Source organism: Planococcus citri, chromosome 3 (assembly GCF_950023065.1).
Source record: "Planococcus citri chromosome 3, ihPlaCitr1.1, whole genome shotgun sequence".
Lineage (NCBI taxonomy): Eukaryota > Metazoa > Arthropoda > Insecta > Hemiptera > Pseudococcidae > Planococcus > Planococcus citri.
The window spans coordinates 16,050,941-16,073,296 of NC_088679.1; the positions used below are offsets into that span (position 1 = coordinate 16,050,941).

General features: G+C 35.9%; 3 protein-coding genes across 3 annotated transcripts in view; 1 reads left to right on the forward strand and 2 right to left on the reverse strand.

The window, feature by feature from the left end:
• LOC135841264 (nephrin-like) overlaps positions 1-22,356 on the reverse strand; it is a 1,354,679-nt gene that overhangs the window by 1,308,234 nt on the left and 24,089 nt on the right. The gene's annotated exons all lie outside the window — the stretch shown is intronic.
• LOC135841267 (tubulin alpha-2 chain-like) lies at positions 14,399-16,473 on the reverse strand. The gene is made up of 4 exons (XM_065358151.1): positions 16,366-16,473; positions 16,011-16,233; positions 15,579-15,880; positions 14,399-15,486 (listed from the first exon to the last, which is right to left on the reverse strand). The coding sequence occupies exons 1-4, from the start codon at positions 16,366-16,368 to the stop codon at positions 14,557-14,559; spliced, it is 1,458 nt and encodes a 485-aa protein (XP_065214223.1). The 5' UTR covers positions 16,369-16,473; the 3' UTR covers positions 14,399-14,556.
• LOC135841268 (tubulin alpha-8 chain-like) lies at positions 19,047-21,180 on the forward strand. Its single transcript, XM_065358152.1, has 4 exons — positions 19,047-19,208; positions 19,299-19,521; positions 19,618-19,919; positions 20,013-21,180. Exons 1-4 carry the CDS (start codon positions 19,206-19,208, stop codon positions 20,928-20,930), a joined length of 1,446 nt encoding a protein of 481 aa, XP_065214224.1. The 5' UTR covers positions 19,047-19,205; the 3' UTR covers positions 20,931-21,180.

The window sequence follows — 22,356 nt, forward strand, 5'->3', positions numbered from 1 at the left end:
GAAAAAATAACGAATTATTGATGGGGTAGGTAATATAGATAGGCTCAATAGACAATACATTTGAGCAAATGAACTGCTTTTCGTTGCGAAAATTTCATTTTTTTTTGTTGCTTAACCCTTTCGAAGTACTTATTAGTTTGAGTATGAACCCAAATTGAAGATCTGGTGATTTCATCACAAGGCATCATTCACTCCACAGGGTAACAAAAACGAAGAAAAATCATTTCTAAAAAAATTTTCACGTCTGGAAATTAGAACAAAAGGTTTTGGCTTATTTGCGACCAGAAAAACGTGTAATGGAATGAAAAAAAGTGAGTAACCGCAACTAAAAATAGAAATCACTAGATATTTTGAAAACATTACTTATCACTAATAAATTTTCAAGAGAAAAAATATGCAAATAAAAACACACAAAAATGGGCAAGTGGTATTTCCCAAAGTTACCAGTATCCAGAGCACGTCGTCGAATGAGCATCTGGTGAAAAATGAATTGATGAAACGTGAATTTATGTCACCAAGAGAGCCTTTCTTAATAAATTTAAATATCACGTCGAAAATCCAAAAATTACTTTCTTTGGTAATCCTCTTCTCAAACCGAAAAAATGCGAATTGTCGTAATCAATCTCAATGATTTCTGAGGCCAATCCATTGCTGTTGTTTGAATGAGATTTTCAAACAGCACGTAGAATAGATTACTGAGCCGGAAATCAGACATAAAATCCAATCAAGCTTATAAAAAATAGTCAATGGATAATTTCCATTTTCATCTGATATTTTTTCATGGCTGATGGCTGAAATTTAGATCACTCGGTTATCGACTCTACGTGTTGTCTGTAAATTCAATTTGAAAAACAGCTATAAGTTTGGCATAAAAAATCACCAGATAAATTAAAATTTTTCGTAAATTTTAATTTCTATAAATAATCGAATTAAGTACCAAAAATTGTGTTTTTGGATCTTCGACTCGATTTTTTAATGCATGGAAAAAAGCTATCTTTTGACGACATAACTTCACACACTTCGTTTACTTACTCATTTTTCACCAGATGGCTAATCCAGATTTTCTGGATACTTCGAACTTCAGAAAATACCGCTTGCACTTTCAAGCTATGGCTATAGACGCCGATTTTATGAAGAAATTCAACACCTTGCTAGAAGATGCAAAGTCCATCCAAGATACAGTGAAAGAAACCAACACTGATATAAGTCAAATTAGAAACGACCTCTCTCAACAACTAAAAAAAAAAGAAAATTTAATGGTAAAATGTTTTCAAATTATCTGGCGATTTTCATTTACCTATAGTTGCCGTTTTTTTTTCAAATTTCCTCATTTCCGACGTGAAAATTTCTTTTAGAGATGATTTTTCTCTGTTTTGTAATCTTGGAGTGATGCCTGATGATGAAATCAACATATTATCTTCAATTTGGGTTCACCCAAACTAAGAAAACCTCGAAAGGGTCAAAAACGGTCAAGAAGGTCCCCCATTAGGCACCAATCAAAGTTACACATGCTTAAGTTCACTTTCGACCTTTCTGGGGTAACTTGAAATCCCTGGGGAAAATAGATAACTTGTAAAAGGTTTCAAAAAATAGCTCAATTTAAGATTCTGCTCCATCCACCGGAAAGTGCCTTTTAAAATAGGCATTCTGAAATTTCACTAGCAATATTCCAAGGAAGCCGCATCAACCTAAGCAAAAACTTTACTTCGAGAAAAACCACCAGCTCAATTATCTATGTATAAAAAAAACCTGTCGGTTGAAACTTGAGAAATTTCAAAATATTCCCATTTGTGGGCACAACACTGTTTACAGTGTTTACATATTGAAAAGTGCCTAACATCACGAAAAATCTCTCCGCGCGTATTAATCTCAGACGAGCTCGTAAACAGCAATGAAAAACTCAAAGAAACGCCAAAGAACAAAACCTGTTGTAGACCAGAAATTTTTGATATAAGGCAGTTAGCAATTTGCGAAGTTGACAAGAAATATGTACATTCAAGAACATCTCGTAAAAAAAGAAAAATTACTAGTCAAATAAAATACCATTAAAAGGTGTCACTAGCCTTAGTCAATCTGGACGAATTTTTCATGATTGCACAAAAAAAATCCCGATAGGGGCGGAGACTTATTGTTTTACATAAAATTTGTGACAAAAAAGTTTCTATCACTTTTCGTGCAGGATGAATTGTTGCGGAGGTAGACGTGTAAGTTTGAATGTCGAGGACTATAAATTCCTCGACCAAAAGTATCGCGAAAATTGTGGAAATCGAGGTCTTTTGACTAGCTGAACACGAATCCGGCATTAGTTTTTTCGAAAAAATGAAATGTTCAGTAGTCGGAAAGTGCAAACAAATAAAAATTGATTAAATATTGGTTGGGTTTTTGCAATCATCCGCAGCTCTCACGCATTCGAATTCACTAAAACCGAATACCTATCAAGCTACGTAGAGTGAATCCAAATTTCAAAAAAACACGTCTCGAGGATATTTTTGCGAAATGGTCGGTTTTCATTTTCAACCATTTTTTTTTATCCAAATAGCGACAGAAACACCAACTTTCATAGTTTGCTTTTGCACTTTTCAACTATTAAAAATTTGAGCCGATGGCATTTGAAAAAAATAAGCCTATTGATAATCTACATATATGAGATCATAGCTGAAAAAATTGGGTAGAATTCTTTTACCAAGAAGAAGAAGAAAAAAAGACCAGTCTTGTCCATTTTACGAATCCTCGATTATATGTTACACAGGAATGAAATTTTCAAATTAACTCATAAGTCACCAGCTAAATAATTGAATATTTAGGTCAAATCCCGTCCAGAGTATTTCAAAATTGAATGTTTTTTACTCAATAGGATACCAGTGTACGTCGATCTTCTGCAACAATCTTGACCAATGCTGGAGCAGATTTACATGCAGATAACGATTCTAAAGAAATTCACTCCGACTTAATAATAAACCATGCATCTTCGAGCTCGGGTTCCAAGCCCAGCATATACATTTCACTACCAAGTAGTTCGTTGACTCATTGAAATACTGAAATTATGTGCCAAATGCGCCAGTAAGAAAAACCGCGAAATTATACACTCAATTTCAGCTTTCAAACAGAGACGATATCAATAGTTATTTCATTTCTCGAGAGCAGAACGAACGGTTTTCGTTTCATTCATCAACCTACGCGAGAAAGTTCATTTTTCAAGGTTAACGTTACGAAAAGGAAAACACATAAGATGAAAAGCGAGTAAAAAGGAAAATTTCGCGCAATGACGAGAGTGCTCCAAAAAATTTCTACGAGTTCGTTGATTCAATTTCTTCTATGTAGACTACCATTCATTAGGTTAGGTATCAAAGAATCTCAACCCATCGCAAATTTTCATAGTTTCATTCAAAATTTCCAAAATCATACGAGTGGGTATTCGCAGTCTCCCTTTTCAATTCTCAAAACATACAGAATTTCAACATTTATACACCTACTCAAGTCACACCTCATCAGTACAGCTACTACCAACCTATGTCATACGAGTACCTTAACAACCTCCACTCAAGACGTTATCGTACGAGTATTTAGTATCATTACGAAGCCCAGCAGCGAGCACCAATTTCACACGCGTAGATAATTCATCTTAGCTCAAATTTAAAAGGAAGCCAATTCCACCCAAACATTTTCTCGAATTCTTAGAAGCTTTTCTAAGTTTTCCGCTTCAAAGTTAACGAACTATTGTAATTTAAACGATATCAAAAGGCAACATTAACGCACTTCCCGCCTTAATAAATATATTATGCAAATTCGCCGCGGCTAAGGCACCCCCTCAACCCCCTCCCTCGTACGACCACCCATCGAGTCGATTTTTCATTCATTGTACGTACTACGAGACCGTCGCGTAGACGTCTTTGTGTGCATGTGTATAGGTACTGTTACGGCGAATTAATTCGAAGCCCGAAGCCCAAACCCGAAAAACTATACGGTACCGTTAAGTTACGAGTAAAGTTTAAACTTTCATACATTTATATATGTATAGCCACCAAACCATACATCACAATGCGGAACGAGGAAATTTTCTTCGAATAATTGCTCTCTCCTCTTCCGTTATTTCTTCGTCGCCTGCCTGTATATTCAGCAGGATTAAGTATAAGGAAATCTAAGTACAAATGGTTCTGTTCAACTGATTAGATCCAATACCTAAGGAGACCAGATTTCAATCAGATCAGCTTATTGATGATCGCATTAGATCTGTTCAGAACTGATCAGATTCGATTATTTTCAATTTACCTTGAAGGATTACTATTTCTCCCGTTAAAGATGTTGTTGAAGAACGTTTCAAACATCAGCATCGCATTCACATTTAGCAAGAATGATCTCAAAATCCAACTACAACGATCAGATAAACCAAGAAAATCGTTTGATAATCTGACTGAAAACCCCTCAAAATTAATCTTCCATCAGTTGGAGCCAATTACATTCCAAAAAAAATGGAAACATTTCAATAAAAATGTTCCCCAAACCTTTGAGAAATTCCAGAAACCAAATCATCAATTCTCTATCAAACTGCATCGTCATAAACCTGAAATATCAACTCAACTTCCCAGTGTACGTATCTTTATCAAACCAGCAACCTCGACAAAATCACCCACTACAACTAGACCTATCCAATTACACTCGCTAACGCAAAAATTAACGAGGCAAACGCGAGTGCTGCAAAAAACGAGGAAAAAAAGAATCAAAACACGAGTACCGATAAATATTCATAAGTACCTTTCACGTACGTGTACCATAAGTCCAGCTCTCTGCCACGCCTGGGGATAAGTCAGGTAGGCAACTCCAACTACAAATATGTACGACTAATAAAATAATTGTACGTGAAAAAGAGGTACCTAAACACCAGCAGTGCTTCGCGTTCGACCTTTCAGCAGGCTGTACAAGAGGTACTGTACTACTTTTGGACGACCGATGATGGTGTGTGGGATAAACGCAGGCAGCACGTATCGTAGGTACGTAAAAATGCTACGAATACGTCTTCCACATCTGCGTGCGAGTTTACTATGTGTACTTATATACGTATTGTGTAGTATACAATTTCGGAGGAAAAAATGCGTCGTTGTAAACACCTAAAACTAACGACCGTATAGTTAATTTCACGCCTTTTATCGTACTCCAGAGGTAAACAAAAATCCCTAACAACTATGTAACATGTACATGTACACACAGCTACCTTACACGTAAGGAGGGTATTCCTTCATTACATGTAACAATTCTCACGTTGCTGAAACATACGACGATTCTTTTACAGTTTCACTTTACTCTCTCTCCTTACTTTTTTCCCTGCTGCATCCATTCTCACGTGACTAAGTGAATTCTCAAGCAGCAATTCCTCACAAGAAAACTACAACTACACAAGATGGTGGTCTTGACCCGATCCTGATCCTGATCATTTTCAATGAACTGGATCCGAAACAGAACCGATTCTTCAATCTCTGAACCTGAACTTGATCACATTGAACCTGAACCTCGAAACTCTGATCCCGATCATTAAGTATTCAGGATATTTTGGGTTCTTGGCCAAAACTGCTGGAAACGAATTGGCCGATGAAAAAAAGAAATTTCGAAAATAGTTTCTAAAAAAAGAAAAAAAAGAAAACTGCGTTCAAAAATAGGTAATTTGAAGTGTTCCCAAAGTACGAGATTAATATCTATACAGGCATTATTGGAACATTAGGGTGTAATTTTTCAAATTGCTGCGGCTTTCGAAGGTTGAAGGGTAGTTCTGAACCCTAAATACATAGGTACGACTTGAAAAATTGAGAAAAAATTTAAAGTATCGAGAAGCTGTGGAGACGTGGAATCGATCTCAGATCTCTTAAAGTTAAAAATTTCACATATTTGGCTTGTTCATTCGAGCCCATTTGGCCACATTGAAACTTGGATTTTTTTCAATTTGAAAAAAAAAGAAAAAAGTGCGATCTTTTCTATACAAGTTCAACTTGAAATTTCAGGAGTCAATACTTCAAGGGTAAAATTTGGTATATTTTGCTAGATTGACGACATCGACAGTCGAAGGCAAAGAAACTTTCCATGAAAAATTGCCTGTGTTATTCTGCATCCATTCTGTTTTGTAGCCAGCAAAATATCACACAGAGGCAGAGACAAAAAATGAACTTGTTCCCGATTCGGAACAGAATCTGAACCTCTAAACCCTGAATCTGATCCCCGACCCTTATTCCTGATCTTTTCAAAATCGTTACCGAACTGTGACACTTCAAATAAGAAAAAAATTTCAACCCACTTGTGGAGCATTTTACTTCAAGGGTAAAATTTGGTATATTTTGCTAGACAGACGACATCGACAGTCGAAGGCTAAGAAACTTTCAATGAAAAATTGCCTGTGTTATTCTGCATCCATTCTGTTCCGTAGCCAGCAAAATATCACACAAAGGCAGAGAACAAAATTGAACTTGTTCCCGATTCGGAACAGAATCTGAACCTCTAAATCCTGAATCTGATCCCCCGACCCTTATTCCTGATCTTTTCAAAATCGTTACCGAACTGTGACACTTCAAATAAGAAAAAAATTTCAACCCACTTGTGGAGCATTTCAAGAAACTCCTATGCCCAAAAAACCAGCTGCTAAATAAGGGTACGAGAAATTATGGTATTTTGAAGTTTTGAAAATATATACCCATACATTTTTAATGACTTTATACGGCGAAGCATCCGCCATAAAAAAAATTACATACTCGAGTTCACATGGTGGCAACTGGCAAGTCATTGGCGATTCTTGGAGTCAGGGGATGAGGGATTGAGGGATGATTCATCCCTGTAATGTTACACACCGATTTCAACCCCAACTTGACCCGTGTCTCAACGGGGGGTACATGTAGAGATTTGTGGCGAGTTGATCAGCGATTTCAGGGACATGGGCAGTTGGGCACCAGATGATTCACCCTTGCAGTGCTGCTTGCGTATTTCAATCGCAAGCCCATTTCTCAACGGGGAATATATTGAGAGGTATATTCGCCATATAAGATTGTATGTTAAGTTGATATGATGGCGAGTTCTTGGCGATTTTAAGGGGTTCGGGGTGATTCACCTCTGCAGTGCCACATGTGAACTTCAACCGCAACCCTTTTCTCCAAAAGGGAGCGAATTATTCAGGGATGATTTACCCTTGTAGTGTTACACGCGGATTTCAGCCGCAACCATATTTCTCGAATAGGCATATTTTTTATGAAGAAGTATACATACACCAGAAAAAAATGGCTTGCTGAGTCATTACTTGGCCATTTTTATCAAATTCATCATTCTATATATTTTTTGAAAATCGAATGTTTCAAACTTCAAAATACCATAACTTATCCCTTCATTTATAGTAGTACCTGATTCTATGGCTATGAGGGTTTCTAAGAATGTTCTAAGTACATACACAAGCCTCAGCAAAAGTTTGAACAGATCCCAGGTCCCTTATCGATAGTTTCCACTACCTTTACTTTTGATCATGTTGACGGAAATAAGACATTTTCTCAATCCTCATCGGGTTTCGTGATGAATTAGTAACGAAATCAAAATGTCACGAATCATGGTACACAGGTACACATACCTATTAGTTAGGTAGTAGGAACCTACTTCGAAAAATTAGCTGATCAAATTCAATGGAGACTTTGATTACGGGTCGAACAAAATTACCTAGAACAATTATCAGGTACGAGAATGTTTCTGGAGAGAAGTATGGGTCGGGGTTTCAAAAAAAGCTAATTTTGAAAAAAAAAATCGACTTCGCTGTAACCATAAAAAAAATTGGGCGTTTATTGTAAGGAAGCGAGCAGAGATTCTGAGACGACTCCACTCAAACCACAGCCGTGAAAATCGAAGTACATACATCGAGAAACGTGAAATTGAAATTGAAAATTCCTGGAAAACCTTGTCAAGAATAATTCAAAACTTTGAAATCCACTCGAAATTTAAAAAATTCTTTCCTTTTCACCTCTGAATCGTATAAAAATCCATTTGAAATGGAATCAACATCTATGCCAGTGACATGACTAAACATCAGGCTGAGAACCGTTTTCACTTTAGTGTACCTATCAAAACAACAAATCGCATATCAGAAAAAAAATGGACCACTAGCGCCAGAAATTGCAGTTTTCATTTTTTAAATGATCTAAAAACATCACGGTATGCTAGGTAAACCATGAGCATAATTTGCACCAATTAATATCAAAATTTGAAGAGAGGGTCACAAATCGCCCTCTTACTCAGATATAATATGTACTTTTTCCAGAATAGATACAGCAGATTTACTAATAAGTACTAATAACTAACAATTGACAAATTCCTCATAAAAAGTGATTATCCTTCCCACTTCTGCATTACCTACAACTCTTTCAAAATAATCAAGACCTTTCAAAACGTACATATTACATTCGATTAAAAAAAAAACCCATTATCAAGGGCTGAACTTCAACCGTTCGCTCAAAATGCAGCCCTTCGATCGATTTCAGTTCATGCTAAGAATTACGCTTTCGAATTAAATACTATAAGCTGAGTCCGCATCAGTTTACCTCATTTATTTATATGAAAAAGGATAAAAAAAGTACAAAATAAAATACATTCAAACTCGCACGATCAGGATCAGGAATCAGTTATGAATGTAATCCAACACAAGCAATAAATGAACCAAATCGTTACTTTCACAATTTTTTCCTCCATATATAGTCTCGCGACAGAATTTTTCAAAATATCGCAAGTTCGCTAAATCTTCAACTCGCGCTGTATAATATATTAATTCATAGTATAGATGACAATGAATATTGAACGAACTCGATACACACAACAATGTACCGAACAATATTCTTCGAATTAGACAGCCTATCATGGAGTGAAAACACTCGAAGTATCACTCAAACACGTACCTAATCAATTTTCAATAATAAATACAAAATATTTGACAAAATTCAGAATAAATGCACGCACATTACGTAGGTATATACGTTCGTACATATATAAGTAAAATGTAAAAAATTCAGACTAGAGCCAAAATCAAACTTGAACGTAAACGAGCACGAACCGACAAAGCAGCCAACAATTAGATAGGCACACTGAACGATGAAAATTCATCGCAAAATAAATGACCAAAAAACCAATTATACCTACATAAATCGCAAACGCATATTTCAATAACCTCACATTTCGATTAAATATTGAAAAAAAAACACTCACCATTATGGCAAAAGTCATCACCGGTACCTAATACCTATCTTCTGTCCACTGCACTGTAGGTGGGTATAATTCTACGCGAAATTCGCACCGAACAGCTCAGAAAAGTCACGAAAAATTTTAAGCAAACGATTCGCGAAAATAATTCGACCAAATCGCGACGATAATCGAAAAAAATTGAATAATTTCACGAGAAAAATGCCAGAAAAAACGATTGAGAAGATATCGAGCACTTCTCGACACGATCACTTTTTCACACACAAAGACGAGACGACAACGTAGGTAAAGGTATGAAATTAAACATGAAACGAACTGCATCAAATTGCGAACGAAAAACCCAGACAGTCGCCACTTCGCCAGTCTTCTTATCTTATCGCTCTGATCGACGACGAGCAATATCAAAGGCACCAAACACGATTCGCAGAAAACAAGCAATATTCTGAAACTTGTTAGAACTGAACAAAAATGCCCGTTTTCTTTTGAAGAGCCTGTCTATTGAAATACAAGTACAAAATAAATCATGAAAGTCGTGTATAGTAATTCTAGAAATGTGTGAGTGAAAGCCTCAAAAATACACAATATTTTTACATTTTTACGTAGGTCAATCTGACAATGAAACATTTTCGGATAAAATCAAAAATTGAAAAAAAAAGATTTTCAGTCAGAGGAGAAACTTTACCAAGCACTAGAAAAACTCGATCTCTTGATGAAAATTTGATTTTTCTGCCATAGAACAATGCACAAAAAACGCAGAATAATTGTCACCAAGCCAAAAAGGCGGGGGAGGGGGGAATCGAAACCATTGATAATTCAGGGCCTTAAAAAACAAAACATTGTTGCGACTGATGTTTTTTTTCGTTGGAAAATTTTTTGTACTGTAGTGGGGGGGGGGGTAAATCGAATTGATACCATTCAAAAAAGTATTGTACCTACGGGAAAATAACTCAAATACCTAGTGATTTTTCAAAAATGAAATAAAGTGCGATGAAACTTCGCAAAAATTGTGCAAAACAAAACACGTAACTAGTCTTAAAAAATACTCAAATATTTAAAAAAAAAAATTATTAGCACAAATGAGCAAATTATGCAACAGTTGCTTCGTCGCTTTAAAAAATCATGGAAATAGTCGGAAATTATTGAAATTCGAGTAAAACATTTCAAAATTTCTCGAATTATGCTTACGTTATGAAAACCTGACGAAAAATCAGTTAAATTGAATGAAATTTTACAAAAATTACAAGCATCACAGAAAAGTTTGTAAAAAGACATGAAAATCGTTGAAATTATGGGAGAAAAATATGATCCAGTCCGATCATGGTCTGGTCATATTTAATTGTACTTAGGTAAATGTACATATATTAGGGAATGTTCGAATCTGATCAGGTCTGATTTTGTGTGATCAATCCGCTAGTGAATGAAGTTGTAGATGATCCAATCTGGTCTCCTCCATTGGATTTCATAAGGTCTAAAATCACTAAAAAAAAATATGAATTTTTTCACTTCAAATTGTTCTAGGAGGCTAATTTCTGCATTTATTATGTAACTTTTCGTTCTCTTTCCGACTTGACTGTCGATAGTGATACTTTGGACATACTCAAATTTTAAATCAAGAAGGCACGTTGAGATGGTGGAAGTGGGCCAGAAAAGCTTGTCTCCCCAAATTGATACTAAATTATTTTGAAAAAAAAAAAAAAAAAAATCATTGAAGTAGGTATACAAATTCAACACTAAAGGTGCGATTTTTAAAATTTTCGGAAATTTTTACAAACTAAGCTAAGCCAGAAAAAAGTTGAAACTGAAATTTTGGTCCTTATTCTAGGACACATGCATAAAGAGACAGGGATGAGGATCCTTAGGATATGCCATGATGCAAAATATTTTCTCATCTTCAGATATTATTTTATGTAAAATAAGATGTGGCATAGGTCTTGTAAATGATTGCTTCATTGTCAGCGAAAAATTTTTATTCAACTTTCGAGAAACTCAATAATATCGTTCCCACATTTCGAAGTACAATAGTAGGTAACGATATTTCTTACACCTCGTGGTCTGAAATCACTAAAAAATATGAATTTTTTTCTCTCCGAATTGTTCTAGGAAGCTGATTTCTGCATTTATTATGCAACTTTTCGTTCTCTTTTCGACTTTTTGACTGTTGATAGTGATTTTGGACAAATGGACATACACAAATTTTAAATCAAGAAGGCACGTTAAGATGGTGGGAGTGGGCCAGAAAATCTTATCTGCATATATTGATAATTATTTTGAAAAAAAAATCGATCATTGAAGTAATCAAATTCAACACTGAGGGTGCGATTTTTGACATGTTCGGACATTTTTACAAACTAAACTAATCCGAAAAAAAGTTTAAAGTGAAATTTTGGTCCTTATTCTAGGACACATAATATAATATGTTTAAAGAGACAGGGAGGATCCTTAGAATATGCCCTGATGCAAAAATCTTTTCTCATCTTCAGCTAGATATTATTTTATGTAAATCAAGATGTGACATAAGTCTTGTCAATGATTGTTTCATTGTCTGTGAAAAATTTTTATTCAACTTTCGAGAAACCCAATACAGGGTGCGGCATCTTCAGGTTATCATTTTGGTAACACTGCTGTGGTCTCTTCCGCGTGTCCGAGAAAAAAAATGAATACATGGTTGGAAAGAGGATAAAATGCCATTTTAAAAAAGTTCATTTGATTTTAAAAATTACATCTGCATAATGTTTACCAGTACCGTTTACAAAAGTTGTCGTTTTTCAACACTTTAAAACACTCTCCAAAATTGGTTTGTCAATTGCGGCACATTCAGCACAAATTCTTTCCTTCAAATCTTCAAAATCATGAACTTTGGTTAAATATACTTTTTTTCTTAAGATGTCACCATAGAAAAAAGCCACAGGCATTGCGAGATCCGGTGACCTCAGTGGCTAAGGAATGGAGCTGTTTTTGAGATGATTCGGTTCCCAAACATCTTCTCCAAAAGTTGAATTGTCCTTGATCCTTGAACAGGGGTGTGCGGTGGCCACATCTTGTTGAAAATAAGAAGTAGACAATATTTGTTTTCTATGAAGAGCAGATGGGGCCACCACGCACTCGTTCAAGGATCAAGGACAATTCAACTTTAGGAGAAGATGTTTGGGAACCAAATCATCTCAAAAAACGGCTCCATTCCTTGGCCAGTGAGGTCACCGGATCTCGCAATGCCTGTGGCTTTTTTCTATGGTGACATCTTAAGAAAAAAAGTATATTTAACCAAAGTTCATGATTTGGAAGATTTGAAGGAAAGAATTTGTGCTGAATGTGCCGCAATTGACCAACCAATTTTGGAGAATGTTTTAAAGTGTTGAAAAACGACAACTTTTGTAAAAGGTACTACTAAACAATGTGCAGATGTAATTTTTAAAATCAAATGAACTTTTTTAAAATGGCATTTTATCCTCTTTCCAACCATGTATTCATTTTTTTTCTCGGACACGCGGAAGAGACCACAGCAGTGTTACCAAAATGATAACTTGAAGATGCCGCACCCTGTATAACGTTCCCACATTTCGAAGTAGGTATTAATAGTAACGATAATTCTTACACCTCGAGCAGTTCAAAATGCAAGTTTTCAAATTCAACTGCGGCCGGTATGGTTCGTACCCTGAGACGATTAATCCATTTGCGGTGACCAGATTCTGGTTATAGTTATTCTACAGATAATGAAAATATGGCACCAGAAAACTATCCGATAGACAATCCGAAACCCAAACTGTAAGGTAACCTGCCCTAATATGGGAACCTTTTTGTAGAACCTGTATCACTCCGAACCTATTGCATATTTTTTAATTCTGTTTCCACTAAAACGTACTCAATACTCCAATCTACAACCCCCTTGTGTTGATTAAACAAAAAAAACGAAAATTATATGATTTTTTTTCGATCAAAAAAAAATTGCAATTTTGACAACAAAAAAAAAGTGGTCCTAATATGAGACCCTATGTTTTTTTTAAAAAAAATATAGGAAAAAAGTGGAAATAGGATATAAAAACATTATATTTTGGTTAATAAACAATACAAATCGTTTTTACAGGATATATATGCCATTTTTATCAGTTTTGGTGCGCATTGGGCACATAAAGTCTAAATCTTCAGCTGTACATAGTTCACAGGCCCATTATTCAATTTTCATCCAATTTTAATATTTTAAATGATTTTATTACGTTTTAAAGTGTTTTATGTCCATTTTTAACCTGTTCCAAGAAAGCTCAAAGTAATTTGTATTACAAAATGGGGTCTCATATTAGGCAACTCATGGGGTCTCATATTAGGAAATCAGTGTTTTTTTTTTGATTTTCTCTAAATCCATAAAATCATAAAATAAATCACCAAACATGCCAGAATCATAAAATATAACATCTTGGCTGCACATTTATGTAAAGATATTAAAATTACCTTGCCTAGTTCCGAAATAATGCGTCCCCAAATACACCTCTAAAAATATTTCACGAAGTAAAAAAAATGTTATCGGCAATGTAATGAAAACATTTCACAGAAACTTGCCAGTTGAAAGGTGCAGCCTAGTTATTGACAAATACCTACTAGTACATGCAATCAGCGCTGGAGTGGGCTAATAAACAGCTGAGAAATCGAAGGGTCTCATATTAGGCAGGGTCTCATAATAGGGCAGGTTACCTTATCAAGATTGTTTGGATCATCGCAAGTTCATGAACAAGAATGACCAGAATAAGGTTGAATGCAGAGTAAGAATTTATATCTGTCCTCAGGCAATCATTTGCAACATTTTTTCATTTTTTTCGACAAGTTTTGCGAGATTGTAATTTATGGGCGTTTTGAAAATGTTGAAATACGAAAATTTTTTGCAACATATTAAAAAGTAAAAAGACAACAATCAACAGAATGCTAAAGTACGACATCGATAGATTCATAATTGAAAAAATTACGAAGATTTACTTATGGTAAGCTGAATAACTGATCAAGTAAGTAATTTTAAATTTCGTTCAATATTTTAATCAGTTTTTGTACAACAATGTGTATGGATGACACTATTTCACCATCCGAGAGTTTCTTAGTTCATCAATTGAATTCAGGTATCTACTCGAAACATCCAATCAAAATCAATTCATACCTATACAAGCGAGTAATTGTACCTAGTTCATCAACGAGATAACAAAATTTCAAAAAATATCGTCTCGAAACATTTTATTTTTCCAAATTGGCATTCAAACAGCAACTATAAAGCCGAGATCCCTTCCACGCATAAAATTTCGAATCGCGTGAGTTGACAAAAAATCTTACATCGGTGTTACATAATTTTGACAAAAAGAAAAATTCGTTGGTTGGTTACTCTGGGATTCCAGTAGGAGCCTCGGTAGCGGTATCTTCGATAGCATCGGCGTCGGTAGGTGAGCTCGTAGTGGTACCAGATGTCGTAGTCGTTTCTTCGTCGGCTTCACCACCGCCGCCACCACTTTCGGACGTCTTATCCGATTCCTTGGCACATTCCTCGTAATCTTTCTCCAAAGCTGCCAAGTTCTCTCTAGCGTCGACGAATTCCTGCTCATCCATTCCTTCGCCTAGGTACCAATGGGCGTACGCTCGTTTCGCGAACATCAGATCGAATTTATAATTAACCCGAGACCATACTTCGGCGATGGCTGTGGAATTACAAATGGCACAAAGTGACAAGTGAACTTTGGACAGTCCACTACCCGGTACCACAGCCGGTGGTTGGTAATTAACGCCGATCTTGAAGCCAGTCGGACACCAGTCGACGAACGGTATTTTGCTGGCTTTGATCACCTGGATCGAAGAATTGACTTCTTTGACTTCGATCAGGCCTCGGTACAGCATACAGCAAGCCATGTATTTACCACGAGCTGGATCGCACCGTAACATAAGGTTACTTCGATCGAAGGCCGATCTTGTGAGCTGAGTAACGGTTACTTTTTCGTGGGCTGCTTTTTTCTGCGAGTTGAACGGAGCGTACGATATGAGAGGAAAATGTATCCTAGGATACGGTACCAGATTGGTTTGGAATTCAGACAAGTCGACGTTGATGGAGCCGTCGAATCTCATCGATGCCGTCAGCGCCGATATTACTTGGCCGAAGATTCGATTCAGGCTTACGTACGTTGGTCGTTCCATGTCCAAGTGACGCGTACAGATATCGTATAAAGCTTCGTTATCGACCAAGAAGGCGCAATCGCTGTGCTCCATGGTACCGTGCGACATCAGCACAGCATTGTAAGGCTCGACTACCGCAGTTGATAACTAAATAGGATGTACAGAAAGATATAAAAATCGAATACTCGAAGTAAGGTAGGATAGTTTGGATAAATTGGTTCTGAAAATTCAACACTTACTCTAGGGCAAGGATATATAACGAATTCTAATTTATGTTTCTTCCCATATTCAGAAGCTAATTTCTGCATGAGTAGCGTCGTCAATCCCGAACCAGTTCCACCTCCCATCGAATGGAAAATGAAAAACCCAGCGAAACTGGTGCACAGTTCGGCCTGTTTACGTAATGCATCCATAACCACGTGCTCCATTTCTTTACCGATCGTATAGAAGCCTCGACCGTAATTATTCGCCGCATCTTCTTTACCAGAAATCAACGACGATGGCCGAAATAGTTCTTTGTATTGGTTATTTCGCACTTCGTCTGCGTATTACGAAATTTAAGAAAAAAAATTAGCATCTCGATAACAAATAAAATCAACAAGTACCTTCAGTTTCAATACAAAAAAATACGTAGATAGGTAAAAATCTAAATTTCCGAACAAATTTTTTACCAATTACGCTGGGTTCCAGATCGATTAAAACAGCGCGGGGAACGTATCGTCCTGATGCAGTTTCTTGGAAGAATGCTCCAAAAAAATCTTCGGCGTTACATGCTGCATTATCAGCGGTCAAAAAACCATCAGGACTTATTCCATGTTCGACACAATAGAGTTCCCAACAGGCATTGCCTATTTGTACACCAGCTTGGCCGACATGTAGAGACACTACTTCACGCTAAAATAATATCACGATTGTGGGTAAGTCGAGAAAAATCGTTTAAAAATTAGTACCAGTCGTTAAAGAGAACCATTTTTTAAAAAAATCGGATGATAGAAAAACATAAAAAAAATACAACGTAGTACGTACCATCTTTAATTACCATAGGAAGTGAAAACTACAAGGGATTTTGAAAAGTTGTTGCCTAAACTATGTGCTGCTGTTTCGATACCTAAAACGTAACTGAATCAAAATATTTTTGCTTCAGTCTGTTTAGAACTGAAAATATCTACATTTTGATAGCCAATAATATGTGTTACATAAAATTCATTTCACAGAAAAAGTGATGGAAAAAAATCGTAAACTTGTTCGCATTCAATTTTTTTTTTTTTTAAATCAACTTAGTACTTTTTTTCAAAATAAACGTTCAAACAGGAAACCAAAAATATCTTGAGGAGTCCACCTCCGATTTGAATGACACCTCAAAATTTTGTTAAAGTCATAGATAGCCTAAAATCCCCATAATCCAAATTTCAGCTGCCCAAATTGATTTTTCATGAATTTGAAAAAAATGTTGATTCACCTTTTACGGTAATTTGTGCTTTTTAAAAATAAAATTGTTTTTTCAGTAGAAATGATGGTTCTAAAACTGACATCAGCAACTCCTTCGAATCCAATTTCACCATTTTTTAACCTGCATCCCCCCCCACCAAAAAAATCAATGCAAATTTCTTATATTTTTAGAAGAAAGAAATGGAAATAATTTTGATTTAAAAAAATCAAAAATTTAATATTTCTGACGAAATTTTTTGAAATTTGCACGAATGACTACGACTTGTCTAAAACCTACACCCCCAAATCCAAATTTCAAAATTATTAGTAATGCTGGAGCCTTTAGGAGCGATTAACGATTTCCAGAATTTAAAAATTTTTTCTAGAAAGAGTGTGAAAGTAGAAATCACCTGAAAATCAAATTGTTAACTTAATATTTTCTTTCTATTTGATGAATTAAGTTCGCTCGACTTCAAATAGACGCCTCGGATACCTTTTTCTATTTCTTTACTAGAATAATTATTAGGAAAAATTCAAAAATTTTCTTTTTAGAGGAAATTTTTCAAAATTTGAACGAAAAACATTAATTTAGTAAATAAGTACAGAAAAAAATCACCAAAAAGAAAACAGAACTACGAGTAAAATCGTTTTTAATTGAAATTTGAAAATGAAACCCATAGAAACTTGCCAAAAAAATGATACTTTTTCACAATCTTTGCTAGAAAAGATGATTTAGCAACTTTCAGATGAAAAAAAAATCAAGATTTTTTCTACAATTTGAATCCATAAAGTGAGAAATTTGGAATTCCTGCTAAAAAGCGAAACTTGACACAATTTCAGCAACAAAAAAAATGGTTCTTTGGAAATTTCTAGTAAAAAGCGAAAAATTGAGACAAATCTTATGAGAAAAAGAGAGATGTGAGACCTCTTGGAATTTTTTGCAAGAAACCAACTTCGTCACCTTATAGCAATTTTTGGCAAAAAATGAGACTTATAGGAAATTTAGTCAAAATAAAGCGTGACTTTTTGCTATTTTTGACAGATAACAATACTTCGACAGGAATTTTTAGATAGAGACAGGGCTTCTTAGGAATTTTTGACAGTAATTAGTACCAAAACAACGTGATAATTCTTCGCAATTTTTTTTGATTTTGCAACTATTAGATGAAATAAAAATCAAGATTTTCTGACAATTTGAATCCACAAAGTGAGAAATTTGCAATATTTTAGGTAAAAAGCTAAATTTTAGCAAAAAAAGGGTCTTTTTGGAAATTTCTAAACAAAGCGAAAAACTAGGAGAAATTTCAGAAAAAAGAAAGAAATCTCTTGGAATTTTTAGCAAACAATCAACTTCGTCACCTTACAGCAATTTTTGGCCAAAAAAAGGAAAAAAAGACTTCGGCAATTTGAGCAAAATAAGGTGAGACTTTTTGCCATTTTCGACAGAAAACAAAAACTTTGACAATAATTTTAGCGAAACGCAGGGCTTCTATTCTAAGCAATGTTTGACATTTCTGCTGAAAATCGAAAATTTTCGACAGTCAATTTGCAAAACACGAGACTTTGACAATTTCAACACAAAAAGAAGGGCCTTTTGGGAATCATTGACAAAAATTGATGACCTCACTTTTCGGAAATTATTGCAAAAAAAAGAGAAACCGAACTCCTATCAATTTTACTGAAGAGCGAGAATTTTTGTTCAAAAGAAAGACTTTGATAATATCAGAAGAAAACAAGATTTTTCGGCAATTATTGACCAAAAATATCCATCTTATTTTATTTGCATTTTTGACAAAAAAATTGATTCATTTTGCAACTTTTTGGTATTACTTACGTATTTTGGTAATTTTCGGCAAAAAAATCTTTTCCTTTTTTCGTTTGGTAATTTTCGACAATTTAGCTGTCAAAAAAGCAAGACTGGGATTTTTCTTCAGAAAAATACAGACTTTTCCAAGCATTATCTGCGAGAAACTGAAATTTTGAGAAATTTTTAGCAAGAAACGAGGCTTTTTGCAAACTTTGAAACATGCCGGATTTTTTATCATTTTTGTATCAGTTTTTTTTTAAAAAGCGAGATATTTTTTTCGGTTTCCTTCACAAAGTAGGCAGAGAGCCAAAATTTGGAAAATTATCGGAGAAAAATTAATCGAAAATGGTACGAGCTTTGTAGCGTTATTAAAAATGCATCCCAGTGTAGCCACAACCCGTACCAAAATAACGCCATAAACTCTCAGCAATTCATCAACTAATGGTTACCAAACCTATTTGAAAATTCTTAAAACGCACAGACTTCAAATTAAATTTTCAAATCGTACATTCAGTTGCGAACTAAACGAAGAAAGGCCAATAATCAAAATTGGGAGTAGATTTTTCAAAATTTTTTGTAGATTTTATAATTTTTTGGTTTTTAGAAAAAATTCATACAACTCGTAAACAAAATGGTATCGTTGTAATTTTTCATTCGTCTACGTAGATGTAGTCGTAAAAATATCGGAGAATTATTATTCTAAAAAAAATGTTCATATTTCCAGCGTGAAGTTGTATCCGTACATGTTGGCCAAGCCGGAGTTCAGATTGGAAGCGCTTGTTGGGAATTGTACGGTGTTGAGCATGGAGTAAGTCCGGATGGCTTTTTGACAGCTGATAATTTACCGTGTAACGCTCAAGATTTTTTCGGCACATTTTACCAAGAAACATCGACCGGACGATACGTACCTCGGGCTATTTTAATCGATCTCGAACCTACCGTAATTGGTTCGTATTTTTAATAAAGATTATTTTTTTTTAAGTGAAAAAAAAATGCTCGAGTTATTTAGAAGGTACCATAATATTTTCTTTTTTACGTAACAGATGAAATTCGTAACAATCAGTACAAAGAGCTTTTCCGACCATCTTCGTTAATATCTGGTAAAGAAGATGCGGCTAATAATTTCGGTAGAGGATATTACACGATTGGCAAAGAAATGGAGGTAACGATTTTAGACGCGATTCGTAAACAAGCCGAAGTATGCAGCAGTTTCGCCGGATTTTTCCTTTTCCATTCGATGGGAGGTGGCACCGGCTCTGGTTTGACTACCTTGCTAATGCAGAAACTCGCTAGCGAATACGGAAAGAAGCATAAATTGGAATTCGTCGTCTACCCGTGCCCGAGGGTGAGTTGAATTATTTTTTAAAAACCGACCGGTCGTTTTGTTTTCAATACCCATTTTACTAAATTTTTTCTCGTTCCTCCCCCCCCCCCACAGCTATCAACGGCAGTAGTCGAGCCCTACAACGCCGTACTCATGTCCCACGGTACCATGGAGCACAGCGATTGCGCTTTCTTGGTGGACAACGAAGCCCTGTACGACATTTGCACTCGCCAGCTGGATATGGAACGACCCACCTACGTCAGTCTGAATCGAATTTTCGGCCAAGTCATCTCGGCTCTGACAGCATCGATGCGATTCGACGGTTCCATCAACGTAGACTTATCCGAATTCCAGACCAATCTCGTACCGTATCCCCGAATTCACTTCCCTCTCATCACGTACGCCCCGTTCCACTCGATCAACAAGGCCACTCACGAAAAAGTCACCGTCACAGCGTTGACCAGGGCATGTTTCGATAAATCCAACCAAATGCTAAGATGCGATCCAACCCGCGGCAAATACATGGCCTGTTGCATGCTGTACCGAGGCCTGATCCAGGTCAAAGAAGTAAACTCGTCTATTCAAATAATTAAAAATAGTAAAATACCTTTCGTAGACTGGTGTCCGACCGGTTTCAAAATCGGCGTAAATTACCAACCACCCACCTGCGTACCTGGTAGCGGTCTGTCGCCGGTTAATCTATCATTATGCGCCATCAGCAATTCGACAGCTATCGCCGAAGTATGGTCCAGGGTTAATTACAAATTCGACCTGATGTTCGCCAAAAGAGCTTACGCTCATTGGTACTTGGGCGAGGGTATGGACGAGCAAGAATTCGTCGACGCTAGAGAGAACTTGGCCGCGTTGGAGAAAGATTACGAAGAATGCGGTAAGGATTCGGATAAGGGTGAAAGTGGCGGCGAAGAAGAATCCACCGCTTTCTCGACGACAGCCACTCCAGATAGTGCACAATCGGAAGAAGCTACCGATGCACCGACCGATGCAACATCCGCCACCGATGCACCCGCGTAATAAGTAGTTCACGCGGATTGATTATTGTCCGATTTTTTTTACCATCACCCCCTAATATGTCATGCGCGATGGCCAATTCACCGCAAGTGGTGGATTTTATGGTAGAGCATGATTTTGTACATAGTATCGCTATTACCTAATTTATTACGAATATTTTTTTATCCTTCGTGTAAGATCAGATTGTTATAATGTACGATTAGGTAAGGATAGTTTGAACTAGGGACGAATAATAAACGATTTCAAATCCGCATTCGATTTATTAGTCTCGATGCGAGGTATCTACTTATACTCACGATACGAAACATGAATGAAGAGCAATCATAGGTAGTTTTGTTATTACAATTTGAAGCAAAATTTACCAACGATGGTATGAAAGTCTGAGGTATAGGTACTGAAATTCGATGCAAAATATTTCGCACCTATGCCAAAGTTTGTTTTGTTTACTTCAAATCATCAATAATTCAACTTAGATTGCCCAATCATCTCTGAAAATAGTGCTTTTCTCACTCAAAAACGTAAACTGTGCTCATTTTCGACCACGTAAGATCACATTCAAATACCAATTTACAAAATCAAAAAAAAAATCAATACTAGGGGTAATACAAGAAATGATCGAAAGAATCGATAAAAATGATAAAATGTTCATAAAAACTCACCAATTATCTACCGAATCGTCGAACTCTTCATGTGATACATTGACACCAACTTTCCGACACTCGAAAAAACGAACTCGAGAAAAATCGCGAAAAACGACAATTGTCGATACAATACTGCCACACGAATGCAGTGCACGATCACAATTTTTTTTAAAAAAGCACCAATAATTTCGAATCGAAAAATATTCACGTTCACTTAAACGACGAAAGACGGAAATACATAATTTCAAAACACACTCGAATGTCGAATAAAATATTACAATTTACAACCGATCGAGGATCTAAAAAAAAAAAAAAAAAATACAAACGAAACTGCGTACTTTAATTTCACCTGAGTTCCTCGACAATATTTAGCAAGAATACGAAATACGACTTATTTTCGGATCGAGTTGATAAAGTAATACGTCGATAGGTAGGGGTAGGGGTGGCCAAAAGAGATAAGAATCGTTATCTGATGATTTTCACAAGCGAACAAAGCAGCAAGGAATATCGACGACTCGACTTCGGGATTTCCAAGAATTTTGTACAATGATGTACGCAACGCACTACGCAATAATGTTGTCGATGTAGAATAAAATAAAGAGATAACTTCAAACTTCGCATCGAAATTTTGCACGATTACACGAGAAAAAATCGTTTCTTTCAACACAAATAGATAAGTACCAAATAAAATGCAGAGAAATGCAACACGAGCAGTAACATACATGTACAATGTACATACTTCGTGAATCCCCCCCCCGCATGATTTTGGTATTATTATGTTTACTGCA